The sequence below is a fragment of the Bidens hawaiensis genome, unplaced genomic scaffold (assembly GCF_021521415.1).
Source record: "Bidens hawaiensis isolate Kalapana, Puna unplaced genomic scaffold, B.hawaiensis_p1.1 tig00033838_1, whole genome shotgun sequence".
Taxonomy (NCBI): Eukaryota; Viridiplantae; Streptophyta; class Magnoliopsida; order Asterales; family Asteraceae; genus Bidens; species Bidens hawaiensis.
In genome coordinates this window covers 125,706-143,805 of record NW_027495817.1, presented here as the reverse complement: position 1 = coordinate 143,805, position 18,100 = coordinate 125,706, and the positions used below count along the sequence as shown (strand labels likewise).

General features: G+C 33.4%; 1 protein-coding gene across 1 annotated transcript in view; it reads right to left on the bottom strand.

The window, feature by feature from the left end:
• Positions 1 to 17,725, bottom strand: part of LOC143585417 (uncharacterized) — a 28,141-nt gene extending 10,416 nt beyond the window's left edge. The window contains exons 1-2 of the mRNA XM_077067211.1: positions 17,488 to 17,725; positions 10,388 to 10,870 (exon numbers count right to left, since the gene is read on the bottom strand). Coding sequence (XP_076923326.1) covers positions 10,388 to 10,870; positions 17,488 to 17,725 — 721 coding nt within the window. The remainder of the gene's footprint in view (positions 1 to 10,387; positions 10,871 to 17,487) is intronic.
• Positions 17,726 to 18,100: the final 375 nt, after the last annotated feature.

Sequence of the window (18,100 nt, the reverse complement as noted above, 5' to 3'; positions counted from 1 at the left end):
TATATTAGAATAATGTATTAAGGGTATTTTGGTAATTGTATTACATTCGTTAAGTCACATTCGTTAATTTTAAGATACATTCGTTAGAGTAGCTAATAACGAATGTGTCCATTTCGTTAATGTATCCTCATTCGTTATAAGTTATTAACGAATGAGAGGATGAATGTGCTTATTCATTATGTTTAGCAAATAGGATTAAAGTATGTTAACGAATGAGAGCTCATGCTTTAGGCCAGTCTTACGAATGAGGCTCATCGTCTACATATACCCTGTAAGTTTATTTCTAAACAACAGTTATTGATTATTATCTTGTGTCTTGTTACTTTGTGCAATTACACACTCGTACACACACAGTTAACGCAGTCAAAGATCTAGTCGTGAATCATATCAATAGAACTAACCCATAAACGTATTAACGTAATGAATCAGAATTTTTATGGTTTCTCAAGTGGTATCAGAGCCACTGTTCTGATTCATCACTATTAGGCTTAAGTGTATTCAATTGCCAGTCTATTTGAGTGTTAATAGTCACTAATTGTATTGAACCTGAGTATTAAGAGGTTTTAGACTGAAAATCGATCAATTACACATTATAATGATGTTAATTGGATTTGATTTGATGCTAGGGTTGTTCGCGATGGCTTATTGATCATCAAGGGACTATTGATTGTATTAGTTCAAAGTAATTCTTGAGTTTCGGTTTGAACGAGAACTGTTTGAAGTTTTGACTGCCTGGAGTCAAAATTAGACTGTAATTGTGGTATGATTGAGGCATGGAATGGTTTGGTTGTGTTTGGACTAAGTGGACCGAGTGTAATGGTTATGGTTTGAGGGGTTTTGGTTAAGTATTGTGTGAGTTTGGATTGAATTGGTGAGGTTTGGAGTGTGTTCTAATTGGTTTTGAATCTGGAAAAGTTTGAAAGTTTGAATGCCCATTCGGTCATTTCTTGGCTACAATCGTTATACTATTACAATTCATTCGTTTGACAGTTACAACTAACTTTGTCAGCTGTTAACCCAATCTAACAACTCATTTGTTCATAGTATCAGATTCGTTACATTTTTTCATTCGTTCTTGTCCTTATTCGTTACACTCATTCGTTCCTGAGTTCATTTGTTTACACAATAACACCTCCTCATTTGTAGGTGTTCATTCATGTAGTTATTTGTATGAACAGTACCTCATTCGTATATTTCACATTTGTTTGATCAAATACATTCGTGTTGACTCATTCGTTACTAAAGTATTCTCATTCGTTACCCTTAACTTTCATTGTTTGAAAATTTCATCCCTGAACTTTCAAGATTAACATTTTTCATCCTTCAACTTTCAAAATGGCAATTTTTTTGCTCTTGCTTCCCAAAATGCCTTGATGCAACAAATGCTGAATATGGATACTGAGATCGGGTCTCATACCAAGTGCCCGAAGCTCTTGAGATTGAGTGACTTTTCTAAATGGGAACCCAGGTTTCGAGCTCATATGGAATCTGCTCATCCTGACTGTGTTCGTAGCTTGGATGTTGTGTATAAAGCTCTGATTGTCGGTGATGCTACTACCAATTTTGTTGAAAAAGAATTTGATCTTTATTCAGTTGAATAGAAGAAAGATTTTGAAATCGAGACAAAAGCGTATTCTACTCTAACCATGACATTACCAGAAAACATCTTCCATCAAGTCGGCGGTATCAAGATCTATGCTGCATTGTTCCAACATCTGAGGTTGAGAAGTATGGGAAATACTCAAGAAAGCAAGAAAATGATGCTTAAGTTTCAGTTCAAAAACTATTGTCTGTTGGAGGAAACTGTGGAAGAAATGTTGACTCGTTTTTATCATTTGATTGCTGAGATGACCAATCTAAAGATGGAGCCAAGTGAGGGTGATAAGATAGATACATTGAAGAATGCACTATCTTCTTCATATTCTACCTTTCTGCTAGTACTCAAGGAGAATGGTTTCTTCAAGAACGATAATCTCTCTGCTATGGATTTCATTCAAAAGTTAGAAGAAAGAGAATATGATCTGAAGTGTCAAGGTTCTTCAAAAGATAACCAAGACCCAACTTTGTATGGATGATCACTTCCTATGAGCAACAATTCTGTCCTAATCAATGCATTTTATACCCAAGCTAATCAGGAAATTCCTCAAAGTGGTAGTTCTGGTTCTAATGTATGTTTCATGGCTTCTGAATCGGGTTCTTCATCTGCTAGTGCTGGTTCTCAAAGTTCACCACCACCAAACGTTAAAATGAAGGAGGAAGAACAACAATTTGCCTTCATGTGTGTATTCATGACATCTTACGAACAGCTGGTGGGTAGCAAGATTGCTACAAGTGAACTGACTGATGAAGACCATGACCAGATCGATCCAGATGATCAAGAGTTGATGGACTTGAAGTGGAACATGGCCATGATTGTGAGGAAGGTCAAGAGGTATATGAAAAGGACGGGGAAGGACTTGCCAACATTAAACAAGAGGATTGGCTTCGGTAAGTTAAAAGTTAAGTGACAAGCCCAAGAAAGACTATTCTGGTCCCTGAACTCCAAAAAGAAGTTCAAGCAAGAAATTCAATACTTCTGAAAAGAAAGAAAAGTCAACTGAGGGGGATTCAGGTAATTGGTGGGTCATAGGCCTTAATTGCTAATGATGGGATTGACTTATCTGAAAGACTGTTGGGTAACTCACCTAATGGTAATCAATCTAATTTGGAAATGTTTGATACGGCTGAGCAATTTTAGGATGCTCGGGTGACAAGCTAAGTGATGAGGGTGAGGAATCAGAGACTGAGACTGATTCTGACGAGTCAAGTATTGATCAACCATGGAACTTTGCGTGTATGGAAAAAATCGTAGAGGTTAGTTCTAACCCTTCCAAAGCTGTTCATGTTGATCAAAATAAAGCAAATGAATCTTATGTTAATGAACTAATGTGTGTTCATTGTTCACTATAAAAATGATTGCCTTCTAGGACTGAAAAATCAGTCTCTACTACTCTTTAGTCAGTTGCTAATGTTTATCGGGGACTGATTTGTCAGTCCCTAGCCATTAACGGATACCTAGTTCTAGATAGTGGTTTCGGTAAATGAAAATCAGTCCCCATTGTATGACACCAACAGGGACTAACAGTTTAGTCTCCGATACATAAAAATTCAATCCTTAATTTGTGCCTTGATACCACGTCATTTCAGTCCTTAAAACATTTCTTTAGCAACTGCAAATCAGTTTCGGATACTAATGCATTTCAGTTCTTGTTGAATAACTTTGGGGACTGAAAAACTATATTGTCTCTAATACGTTTTGTTAGATTCGTGATTCCATGTCGAATCAGTCTCTAATAAAACACTTTAAAAACCGAGAATTAGTCCCCAATACCACTCAATTTCATTTTTTAATATACCTCTTTTGGGACTGAAATTGATCTCAAATGACATGTTATTTTACCCTCTAGTTTTTAATTTTACTACTCTCTAATACTCTATTTCACGTCCAAGGCTTTTCATTTACAAGCTGAAAATTAGTTATCGATAACATGTATATAACAGCCAAAATTTTATATAAATTCATAAAATGTTTAAAAATTTACAAACTGCTATCTCACCTACAAGATCGAAGTATGAGAGGCAAGCCGTAGATAGGGTAAATGGGGACTTTCAGAAAAAGAAAACGGAATTGGTAATTTTGGGGGGAAATGAAAATTTAAGTGAAATAAGAGGGAATGGGAAATTTTGACTCCTACAAAATATAGATTTATTTTTTAGAACGACGACAATTTACGGTCTACCGGGTTATCGCAGATCGGCCATAGTTTGAAATCTCAGAGAGTTTCTTCTTAAAGGCATAACCCCCTGGTTCTTAGGTCCTCTCCGTGTCCTCGGAGGAACATTCTTCTTTTATGGCACTTGACACCAGTTACGCTGCCACAAAAGTCGAAACCCTCTGGTATAATACAAGCATGATAAAACCTAATTTTGACTAGTATTCGAACTGGCACCCCCCCCCCCCCCTCTCGCACTCAGCCCAAGCGAAGGAAGCTTAGCTAGTTCTTATTTTCATTGTCATAACAAACTGTGCTTGTCCGAAAGGTTATTTACAAAATATAAAAATATAGATAGATAAGCATTACTTTTAATTACTATTATGATTAAATATAGGTTAACATATGTTTTTGAAATTAAATAGTATGGTCGATTATCATTTGACCAATTTTAGTTGTGGTTGATTGTTTTTATGAAAATTAGTGGATGTTGTTTCGCGCTTTGTGGCGACTCTGTTATAACTTATAAGTATCAAAACATAAATAAAAATAATTAAACTATGTCCTGAGGGTATACTCGGATATCATGAAGAATCTACATCGTTGAATATTAAAAAGCTCAAGCAAACTTCAAAAATAGTTTAATGAAAGCATAAAGTCGTGTAAAATCGCCGTGTATCCAAATTATCAAATGTATCATTTAAAAACTTAGTATGCAAAGCAAGTTGAAACGAGAAATCGAGAATTTTACAAAATATCGTATTTCAAAGGATAAAAGGAAGAAAATACTATAAAAGGCGAACTATTTTAGCACCTTTGACCGCTCATATGTTCGGGCTTTGACGATATGTACTAGGGCTGTAAACGAACCGAACGAACACGAACAAGGCCTTGTTCATGTTCGTTCGTTAATAAAATAATGTGTTCACGAACACTTACCGAATGAGATTTTATGTTCGTGTTCGTTCGTTAGGAATTAACGTGTTCATTAACACAAACGGACACAAATAAAATCGGCAAAGCCTAGAGACTGAGTCGGATTTATTCATCAATGTGAATAATGAAAGCCTGTAAACGAATCGAATGAACATGAAAAAATGGCATGTTCGTGTTCTTTCATTTAACTTTAAAAGAACACAGACACTTAATCGAACAAATATTTATGTTCATGTCCGTTTATTTAAAAAGGGACATTTGTGTTCATTTGTTTAAAATCTAAACGAACATAACTGAACAAAGATAAACGAACATACATGAACAAAAGTAAATGAACACAAACAAACATAAATGAACTTAGATGAAAACACCTAAATGAACACAAATTAACAAATATAAAAACCTTTATGCAGATGACCTATCTAGATAATATTTAATTATTTTCTATTAATATATAAACGAACATAAATGAACATACATAAATGAACATAAACGAACATTCATGAACATAAATGAACGAACGGAACATGTGTTCATGTTCGTTCGTTTAATTAAACGAACACAAGTTTTTTTGTTCATGTTCGTTCATTTATTAAATAAACGAACTTCCCGCCGAACGGTTCATGAATAGTTCACCGAATGTTCGGTTCATTTACAGGCCTAATGTTATGTACCTTATCATGAAAACTTTGTGTTAAATGAAATTTATATATGAACACATATAAAATAAAACACGTATCTATAGTATATTCATAATTAACTGAAACATCATGTTAAAAAAATTGATATATACTCACGTGTGTGTGTGCGCGCGCACACACACACACACACACTTATAGGGGTGAGTTAAAATAAAAAGAGATAGTTTTTTTGGAAAGAGTAAGAATAGATCTAGACCCTTGGATCTAGGATCTAGTGGTTGAGATTAGTAGTTTTTAAAATACCATATAGTTTTTAGGATCTAGGATTTAGTCAACATAATATTCTAGATAGGCTCAAATAGTTTCTTAACTTTAAATTTTATGTCCTTATCATTCCTAGAAAATTATTTATTTTTATTTGAACTCTCCTCCTCTCTCTCTCTCTCTCTCTCTCTCTCTCTCTATATATATATATATATATAGGGGATGGATCTTGCGAGAAGTAATATTATAGCGAGAAGTGCGAGAAATAAATCTGAGTCATTGATATGTTTGATCTACGGTTCATTGGTTCATATTCATAATGGCATTCGTGTAATAAATATGGAATTCATTTGTAAGATATTTATTAGAAAATGGGTACCTTGGTCTTATTCTACAATAACAAATGTTTAGAATTAATTAATTCCCTAAAAGTTGCTAATAAATCATTTAATAACTAATCCTAACATAATATTCCTATCCCAATTTAATACCAAGGTTTGGCTTCATTTGTTTTTCTTTTGTTTCAAATAGACAAATATTGAAATACATCACGATACTACTTCAATTTGTTGTTTTTCCTTTTTTGTTTTAATTTGTTTCAAATTATAAATAATGTGATTCATGAAAGTATTTTACAAATTATTTTACACAAATAATATTGTGTAAGTTCATATATATACTGCGTAGGTAATATCACGAATGTGTATGTGAAAATTTTACAAGTGTAGGTTATCAGCATGATCTATTATATATTATATATAGTTTTATGTAAAAAAAATTACAGCGTGTAGGTTCATATATGTACTGTGTAGGTGGTATTTCGAATTGTTTATGTGTATATTTTATCATGTGTAGGCCCATAAATGTACAATGTACCTGATATTTCGAATTGTGTATATGTAAATTTTATCGTATGTAGTTATGTAAGTTCATGTATGTACTATGTAGGTGGCATTTCTAATTCTGTATGTGTAAATTTTATCATGTGTAGGTTCATGTATACACTATGGAGGTGGCATTTCGAATTGTATGTGTAAATTGTATCTTGTGTATGATAATTTATGTACTGTGTATGTGATTTTATGATTTTAGTACAAAGTTGAAAATCTTCCTAAATTTGGTTAAGTTTGAAAAATTAAAATGAACGAATTAATCATAAATTAAAAATACAAAAAGTAAACAATATTAAAGAAAAAATAGTTTGTAACTTAGTTATATTTGTTGATAAATTGGAATTATGAAGATCGATTATTTTATGGTAAATGAAACTAGTTATATTATAAAAATATTAAAATTAAAAACAAAAAATATGTAACTTATCCCACACATAAGTTACTTGCCATATATGAAAAATAACTTTTTAGTAAGATGCTCCTCCTATTAAAATAAATCATAAATAAAAGAAAAATTATGATTGGTTGTAATTACTTCTCGCACTACTCACACTAAGAAACACTTCTGAAACAAACCTAATCACACACACACACACACATATATATATATATTAGTTGTGAAAGACTCAAAATTAAAAACAATAGATTATTTAGATTTTTTTAACGGCCAACGAATCCTCCAAATATTTGGCTACCGGCTAAATTCACCTCATCGGGATACACTCGTCTTTCGATCCGGGAAAAGCTCTCACCTAAGGCCAACACCCGTGAACACTCTCCCGAAAGCACGACTGTGCGGGGTGAGATAAAACTCGTTTAGTTCAAGGATCCAACTAATGAAAACCACTTACTAGCCTAGTCTCCCATCATCACCATGTGCCTCTGCTGAAACTAAATGCTGAGAGTAGAAATCGAACTTGAGTCACATGAAACACCAAGTTTATCTCTTACTTTAAACTATTGGCAATAGATTAATAAATAAAGATTGTTACTTTAAATAATTTTGGAGTTCTTTATATGAAAAAAAAAATTATAATTTATACTTCATTTGGGAGTTAGGACCTTGAGTTCGTTAGCAAAACCGCCGAGCACTTTTTTGTTCGTAAAAAACTAAAAGAACAAAGAGTTACAAAAGGTCGTCAATTAAATTGCATTTTATTATTTGTGTTTTAATTCATATTATACAAAATTAATAAAACATTGGCTTTTGTTTGAACATGTATGTATCTGACAATTTTTTTTCTTTCTTTTTTTTTTTGATAATCAAGTTTTAATTTGCTATGTTTGATGATTGTTCATCACCGTTGGTGTATATACTATGTTTTAACCATCAAATAGTAGAATTTAATTAATTAATACAATTTGATACTGAAAATTAGTTACTAATCATTTTCTTTATCAATAGGCATTCAAGACTGAATATCAATTTCTAATTTGGTTCGTTTGATAATACTAAGGTCTAATATTCAATCCCTAATGCACTTCCTCTATATTAGTGACTAAATATCAGTCTCCAGCACATTTCCGTTGCTTCTCATTATAGAGAGAATATACTTGAGACTGAAATTCAGTAGCCAGTATATTTGCCTCCAAAAAGCTATCTGGCGCACACGTATTTTGCGACTGAAATTTAGCCTTAAAAAGGTGCCTAATCATTGGCGACAGATTATTAGTCACAAAAATTATTGCATAAAAATCAGTCCCCAATGTTCCTAGCAACTGAAAATCAGTCCCAAAAACTATGTATTTGAGACTGAAATATCAGTCCCTGATACGTTAGTCCCTAATAGTTACTTATTTTTGTAGTGGTTGTGAACTAAAGTATAAACCGGAGTCATCACAACACCACAATCATTAGTTGGTTCGTGAGTTAACCATAGTTCGTGATAACTATAGACAAGCTGTTAAAACTTAAGAAAAATCAACTAAGAAAATCAAAGCTTTGTCTGATAGTAATCACGATCTTAAAGCAGAAGTGGCTATTAAGTTAATCATAATTGAGAATCAATTCTAAGAAATTCTTAAACTAAGAACCAATATCACAAAATTGGAAAATGAGATTTTGGAATGAAGAATAAAATTGGTAAATTCAGAGATTCTTCATTTCTTTTAAATGAATCATTGAGGTTAACAATAATCAACAAAAGAATGGAAAAGTAGGTTTGGGATTTGTTGAAATCCCTCCTCCGTTTCACAATGATTATACTAGTGTTCTAGAAACAGTAGCTCATAAAAGGTTGAAACTGATACTTCATCGGTTGTTAATCCTATTGTTACTGTGAATGAAGTAAATCTTGAGGAAAAAGTTGAAACTGTGAAACCTGTCAATGAAGAATTGATTCCGATACCTCATATTAAAAGTAAATATGTTTTTACTGAAAGTGATTGTGATGGTTTAATTGAAGAAGTTGATGAACCACACATGATTCACAAGAATAAGAATATCTCTTGAGACAATCATATTCTTTGTGAACCACATGAGTTTGAAGAGGCAATTTATGGTTCAAAAGGTTCAAAAGATTCTCATGTTAAAGAAAAACCATCAAAAAAATCTGTTATTTCTGATGAGGATTTGATAACGTTTATCAATCCTACAAAGAACGAATGTGTCTCGTTACATTGTCCAATTAGAAATAATGTATTAAGGGTATTTTGGTAATTGTATTACATTCGCCAAGTCACATTTGTTAAATGTTAGATACATTCATTAGAGTAGCTAATAACGAATGTGTCCCTTTCATTAATGTATCCTCATTCGTTATAAGTTATTAACGAATGAGAGGACAAGTGTGCTTATTCGCTATGTTTAGCGAACAGGATTAAAGTATGTTAATGAATGAGAGCTCATTCACTAGGCCTGTCTAATGAATGAGGCTCATCGTCTATACATACCCTGTAAGTTTATTTCTAAACAACAGTTATTGATTATGGGTCTTGTGTCTCGTTACATTGTCCAATTACACACTCGTATACACATAGTTAACGTAATCAGAGATCTAATTGTGAATCATACCAATAGAACTAGATCCGTAAATGTATTAACGTAATGAATCAGAATCATGTGGTTTCTCACAATTTCAAAAGGTTCTCTTAGGATACTCACCCTATATATATATATATATATATATAGTATGTTCTACATATATTATTTGTCAAAAATTGTTTATGACAATTATTTGAGACATTTCATTTTTATGGTAATCATTGTTTGCAATCGATTAGTTATATTTTTTCAAAATTCAATAGAAACCCGACGAATTTTGGGCTGCATATACACAACGGGTATTTTGTCAAAACCCGATAGGAAACCTGAAACTCTATGGGAAAACCCGAAACCCGATGGATAATTACCCGATTAAAATCCGACGGGTTTAAAGCTGGCTTTAATAATTAGGTATGGGTTTGAGAACACCTAAACCTGACCCATTACCATCCCTAAATATACAAAATAATAATCAACAACTAGCTAATGTTCTTCTGTCAATAAAAATATCAAACACCGCCCCACCCATTAGGGAAAGGAAGGAAAGTGCAAAATGCGGCTTTCTCTCACCGCTTTAGGGAATAGGAAGGTTAAAGCATTCTTAACCCATTCTTAAATTTTTGTGTGAGGATTTTGTAAATTATAAGATAGGATTATGCGTGGTTGTGAATGAAGGAGAAAGAAAAGCTAGTGATTTTTTGAAAATTTAGAGAAAATTTGTATGCCTCAATTTATTTTTTAATATTTGTTGAAATTGGTTATGAGTAGAGGAGAGGGAAATTGTAATGATAAAAGTATAAAAAATATTATTTAATTGAAAATCAGAAATTTAGTGTTTTTTAATGTAATTATAGAGATAGAGATGAGAACGAATTGAGAATGCTCTTAGAGAAGAGCGAAATGACCATTGATACTTACCAAAAAGATCAGCCTCGATGCATTTCAATAGGACCCAACCTCGATTCTGACTTGTCCAATTTTCACCGGTCATTTTATTAGACTTCTCGTACAGATATTTCACAGTGTCATAGTTACGAAATAAAACAGCCGTGTATAGTGGCATCATTCCTTCACTACCTGGGATGGTTAGTAATCTATCATTCTTATCCACCATAAGCTGACTCAATTTCTGGTTCCCAGCTATAGCTGCCAAACTGAGGGCTGTGTTACCATTTTTATTTTGAAGCTCCAGGTCCTCCTCCTCCATTATTTTCACAAGTTCTTCCACAAACTCAGTGTTTTGAGTTGATGCTGCAATATGAAGTGCAGTTTCATGAGTCTCGGTGATGCTAAACCGTACCAGCTCTTTTCGTGCACTTAAGATCCTATTTGCAGATTTCCAATCTCCACTGATTGAAGCATTATATAGAGGAACACATATATTGTTGTAGTCGTTTCTTCCTGAAAAATAATAATTCCATAGGATAAGTGAAATATGTTGTTCTAAAGTATGGAGAATAACAAATTATTAATGCCGATACTTCAATATTTTTATCGTGGAGCCAAATCTATATATTATTCTACAAATGTACCAACTGAATAGGTGGGCATGCCAACTGACAATTGCAGTTCTTGTATTGGATATACATGTATAGGTAATGTGCAAACTAAATAGTTGTGCTAACCGTGCTAATCAAATAGTGTAATTATATACACGAGTAGTGCAATTATGCACGAATTGAATAAACGCAAGAATTCCGGTGGTGACAATTTGGTAATTAAACTCAACTTCTATTATGCAAACCTGGTTCGTAGATTAAACCAAATGACACTAGATTGATATATATATATATATATATATATATATATATATATATATATATATGTTCAATTAGTTAAGCAAATTAAAAAAGCGAAATCCTCAAACGATCACCATCTCAACCATAAATTAAACAAACAATCAACAATTCATACATTGTGACTTTTCGATTAAACCTTCTACTATCCATGAATTGAACAAAGATTGACGATATTGCAAAATGGAACTTCAATCTACATAAAACAATTTAGGATTGATTTAGTCGATGCTTGTTTTTTCAAGAGTAAAATATCTGTAGTCCGCGGACCACATATGCAGACATCTGTAGAAGAAGAAGTGGACCAAACCTCTGCAGTCTACAAGAAGAAGACTGTGTTGTTTTTTAACATCTATAACAAATTGGTGGTAGTGTACGGAATGTGGCAGTGGGTGGTGGTGGTGGACGGTGGAGCTGAACGGTGATAGGGGTAATGACGGAGGTGGTGGTGGTGGATGATGGTGAACAGTGATAGTGGTGGACAGTGGTGGTAGGTGGTCGACGGTGGACGGTCGCGGATGGTGGACGGTGGTGGTGGCAAATGGTGGTAGACGGTGGTGGTGGCGAATGGTGGTAGACGGAGGTGATGGCGGACAGTGGGTGGTGGTGGTGCCGAATGGTGGTGGTAGACGACGGTGATGGTGGCGGACCTGGGGGTGGCGAATGGTGGTGGTGGTGGCGGACGGTGGGTGGTGGGTTGTGGTGGTGGACAGTGGTGGTGCTTAGCCCCCTACAGATATTAGAAGATTTTAGAAGTGAATGAGCCAAGTCTGCACCAAGAAGAGTTCGCGCAAACGTTTTTAATAAAACGTCTTCAAAAAAACAAACACTCTACAGATGACAATGTCTGCGCATGGTCAGCACGGCGCAGACAAAAGAGCATGCGTAGACATTTTTTTAGAAAAACAAGCAACACCTTAGATTGCTTTATCGGTAAGTGATTTTATTTGAGATAGTGTATTGGAATTATTTTGCAGGGTAATTATAGTATTCGTACACTTTGTTATGTTTGCAAAGCTTCTTAGAACCAATGTAATTACACTACATTATACTTATAGTGTATTGTAATTATAGTATCCGCACATTATGTTATGTTTGCAAAGCTTCTTGAACCAATGTAATTACACTACTAATACAAGTAATACACTATACTTATAATGTGTATAGTGTAGTGTAATTATAGTATCTGGACACTATGCTGAACCAACTTAATTACAATACTTATAATGTGTATAGCGTAGTGTAATTATAGTATCTGGACACTATGCTGAACCAACGTAATTACAATACTTATACGATTAATTACACTACACTATAAGACTTCTTCTTTAAATAGTCATTTGCAAAAATCAGAGTTGGTTCAAGAAGCTTTACACACACAATTGATTGGCAAACAAAATTGATTGGTTTAATTCACACTTCAATTGATTATGTATTTATAGTTTCATAATAATTTCTTTTCTTCAATTGATCGATTAATTAATTAGGTGTTACAAAATGATCGATTGCTTTGAAAGAGACGAACCATTTAATTAAAAAAATGTCACTGCCAAAAAATTGCATGCCCTTCAATTCGTACACTTTGCATGATTTTTTAGTTTGTATTTGATCCAACCCCTACATACATATATAATATATTAGAAATCTCTCTCTTAGGGCGAATGGACCATTGATCATGTATAATCAATTGCATACAATAAAAATGCCAATCTTGGAATAACTAACACTAATTATAATATGTTTTTAAGAGAAAATGGTATTTATGTCTTTCGTGTGTATGCCTAATCGAATCAAATAATCAGTTTCCTCTTTTTATGACCAAATCATCATTATAAAAAATTTCAGTTACCATTTCACACACATGTCCCTTGACACCTGATTGATCATCATTAGTCACAAATAAGCAACAAATACTAATTAAGACTAAGATCAAAGATTAGAGAAATTATCAAGTCCAAATCTAAAATGTGTTAAATCAAGTTCTCTACATCTTCGATAAAGAAATCACAAGACTAATCCATTGCAGATCAGTCAACAACTTAGTCAAGTTAGGTTGCTAGTTTTTATAAACTTAGAATAAGTTTATAAAATATTTTTAAACAGAATTGTTTAAATATATAATATTTGAATTTCAAAAATTATTTGAAAGACTTATTCCTCTTTGCTAGGGCTGTAAACGAACCGAACGAACACGAACAAGGCCTTGTTCATGTTCGTTCGTTAAGAAAATAATGTGTTCACGAACGGTTAACGAACACTTACCGAACGAGATTTTATGTTCATGTTCGTTCATTAAGGAAATTAATGTGTTCACGAACGGTTCACGAACACAAACGAACACAAATAAAATCAGCAGAGTCTAGAGATTGAGACCGATGTATTCATCAATGTGAATAATGAAAGCTGGTAAACGAATCAAATGAAAATGAACAAGGGCATATTCGTGTTCGTTCATTTAACTTTAAAAGAATATGGACACTTAATCGAACAAATATTTATGTTCATGTTCGTTTATGTAAAAATGGACATTTGTGTTTGTTTGTTAAGAATCTAAACGAACATAACTGAACAAAGATAAACGAACATGTATGACCAAATGTAAATGAACACAAATATAAACGAACTTAAATGAAAACACTTAAATAAACACAAATTAACAAATATAAAACTTTTACTCAGATGACCAATCCAGATAATATTTAATTATTTTCTACTAATACATAAAAGAACGTTCATGAACATAAATGAATGAACGGAACATGTGTTCATGTTCGTTTGTTTAATTAAACGAACACAAATTTTTTGTTCATCTTCGTTCGTTTATTAAATAAACGAACTTCCCGTCGAACGGTTCACGAATAGTTCACCGAACGTTCGATTCGTTTACAAGCCTACTCTTTGGGTTTATCTTTCATTCAAACCATGCATTGAACAACAACCTTCACCAAATGGGCAAGTCAAACTCTTAGAAGGGAATGATTGAAGTTTTGGATGAAGATGATAAAGTATATTTAACCAAATTGTTGACATATTTGGGTTGTGTTGTATAAAGAAATGAGAAGAGATTAAGATGACTTCTCACATGTGTTAGTCAACCAAAATAAGTTAAAAGTGAAGACAATGGCCACACATAAAGTTCACATTTCCAAACCCAATGTGAAGTATACTGGGCATCCACGGTAGCTAGAAGTGACCGTGGGATTGACTGTCGGGCGTCCAACCAAGTATCCTTCCATCTCACATCTTAGATATAAATAGAAGATTTATTTAACTTCAGCCCTTTGCTCTACAACATTTACCCACACCCTTCAAGGTTAATCTCTTCTAATATTCAATTCTAATAAAGCTTTAATTAACAAGAAAAGAGACCAAAGTGTAAAACAAAAAGAAGAGCTTTTCTAAGCTATCAATCCAACCATATTACTTGTATTTTTAGGGGTCAACACTAGAAGCTTTTCTAGTGTTTTGACAAGTGAGGATTCATCATTTTCGTTGATGATGTGAGAGGGAAACACACTATTTTGATATACTATTGTTTTGTATTAGGTTGGGAACCCTATCTTGATATAAAGTTATTTAGTTATTAGGAGAAGACTCATTATCTTGACATAGTAAGATTAAGAAGAATTATAAATCTAAGTACTTGGTATGCTTAGTGAAGAAGGTGATCACTTCCTTTGAAGATTGAGACGATTGTATTGGTGATCCCTACCATTTTAGGGAGACGACTAGTGAAGAAAACTCTTGATTGGTGGATCGGGGAGAAGACTTAGAGTGAATTAGTTAACATTCACTTGAACCTTTACTTATTTGTGTTTGTTATTATAAGTTGTGAAAAGAGTTTAACAAAGTCATTAGCTCACTAAAATTGGTTTAATATCAAAGGAAAACTATTCACCCCCTAGTTTTCTAGATAACCATTGTGAGTGAATGAAAAAAGAGGGTTTTAGTGTAGAATATAATCACCGATCACACTAGAAAATTCCATCCCTCTAAGCACATTAAAACCATTCATACACCCCAGTTTTTATTCTCTTTCACCCTACTTTCCTTGACACAACCACATGACCAGAACCACCACCACCTCTGCCGCAACCACCACCACTGTCGTCGCCACCTCCACCATCGCTTGACCAGTGCTGCCATACTGTTTTTTATTTGATAAATTTCTTTATTTTGAGGCATGTATATTTTTATCATTTATATTTTATTTCCATATACTTTCATGCAGACCAAACATGATAAACTAATGATTTGTTTCATTTTCATAGGTTAACTAAAGAAGACAATGGAATAGTAATAAATTAATAAACTATTCTATTATATGTCATTGTCCATTTCATTTTTTTATCCATTCTAGTTCCAAGTTCATTTATGACCCTATATCAAGCAAAATCTTTAGGGTTCTATCGGATCTTGTTTATAGGTAGAGTAATTATCTCTATCTACGTTATTAATTTTATCTTATTGGTTACTTGTTTTATACTATCTACGCAAACATAAATAAACATTTATGAGTGGAAAAATTAAAATCAAAATACATATTTTTTTCAAGCGCATGTGCTCGGTGAAGACGCTGTTAGAGAAGAACAAGGATTTCAACAACGGTTATATATTGAAATGGAGCAAATGGGTACCGATGAAATGCCAAATTCATATTTGGGGAGTGGAAATGAACAGAATTCCAACAAAGGACGCTCTTGTTAAAAGAAACATTGCGGTGGATGATTGTCAGTGTGCTTTATGTGATTCAGTTTACGAGACGGTGGACCATATCACCACCGGGTGTTTGATCTTGGCGGTGAACATATCAGTTGTTGGTGCAAAGTTCCTCCCATCTTTGGTTTTACGGCAAGAGACGTGTTAGATCTTTATAAGTATGTTGATCTTGGAATAGTTGAAAAGAAGGCGCTCACGGGAAAGCGATTATTGCGTGTTGGAGTATTTGGAAGGCGAGAAACGAGAAGATAGGTGAAGATGGAAGATTTGATTGGAGAAATAAATCGCTCGGATTTATTTGGTTCAAGTATAGATAAAAAAATAGGAATATAGATCAGTCAAAGTGGTGTGATTTTTCTTTCATGTAGCTCTTTTCTTTATTTTGTTGGTGGGTTCTCTCCGTTTGTGAAAGCTGCTTTTGATTGTTCGGTGTTGTTTATAAAGTCATAGTTCGAAAAAAAAAGGTGTATTTCCTACTAGAGAGCAAGACAAATATTTATTTATTTTTTCATTTTAGAGAAGGGTCGTCACCAATCACTATAATTATAAGGATCAATTGTATATTTCCCCTCTAAATCATGTTTAATTGCATATTTACCCAACTAATACATTCAATTGCATATTTACCCATCCTTTAATGAAATTTTATATTGACAAAATTGTCATTTCTTAACTTCTCTAATTTTGAACCACTCCAAAAACCCCTAAAAAAATTAAAAAAGATAAACAAAAAATCATAAAACAAAAATAAAATCAAATTTTAAAAAAGTAAAAAACACAAAATATTTACCTATCATCCCCCGTTAAAAAAAAATTGGTGTAGCCTTCGGGTTTAGTTTACCTTTTATGGTTAGATTTTTGGGGTTATTTCAAAATATATTAAAAAATTATAGGGGATTCAAATATACAGAAAAATCACTACTTTCTCTAAAATATAAAAACTCACAACACCCTGAATCACTCTCTAAATTATAAAAACACCCGTCACATAAAATAAGGGGTTGGATGAGAATGCTCTTAGTTATTTTTATCCCTTGGGTGGGGGTAGGTTTTTTTTAGCCGGGGGGGGGGGGGGTTAGGTTTAGGTTTATTTAGTTGGGGTTTGGGGTTTAAGGTTAGGGTTTGGGGTTTAGGGTTTAGGTATTTTTAGCCGGGAGTGGGGGTTATTTTCGTGGGTTTTTGGTTAAAAGCATACTAAAGTAAGGGTAAATTAGTTATTACATCAACTATTTTTAATTAAAAAAAATTAAAATGGGTAAATTTTGTAATTTTAAAATTAAGAAGGGGGAAATATGCAATTGAATATTTGGGTTAGGTATATATACATTTAAAAAGTTTTAGAAGGAGGGGAATATGCAATTACCCCTAATTATAAATCATAAAAAATGGTATTGAGCTATTTAAAAGGGCAGTAATAAACTACAGAATAATAATCACCAAAAATAAAAGTGTTACAAATTGCGAGACAAAGATTCCATGTTATAGTGAAACACTAAAACATACCAGCAAGTAGATCGGCACAAGGAAGATTGAGTTGTGGTGTAACTGGTGTTGATCGTGGAAAGCTTGATGTAGAAGTGAGTGGTGGTGGTGGCAGTGGGGGTAATGACGGTGACAGATTGTTTACGCCTTCGGTGTTTGGTGCCGGTGGTTGATGGTTATTAGAAATGGACGGTGGTGACTGCTGCGGGTTTGCATCATTTGGCTCACCTGATGAAACCAAACCAGTACTTGTAGTCATCAAGATCACACGTTGTTATCCTGTACGTACAATGATGACATTAATAACTAAAATGGTATTTGATTATACGATTTGAAAATACCTTAAATTGGTGGTTTTCCCGTGTGTTATGAACAAGATCTAGATAAGAACACCTATATACGGAATTTGATTGGCAAAGATGTTGTCATAAATGATATTTTAGTACTATGTTGTTTTCATTAGCACATTCCAGCTCACCCACATATACTAACACCCTGTTAGAAAAAGACATTGACTTTATGCTAAATATAGTCAACAAGGCTTATCTGTCATGTAAAGTTTCACCCCTTTGAATATATTACTGTTCACCGCCTATTTCATAGCAACGTTCAAGCCTTCCATAGCAATGATAAA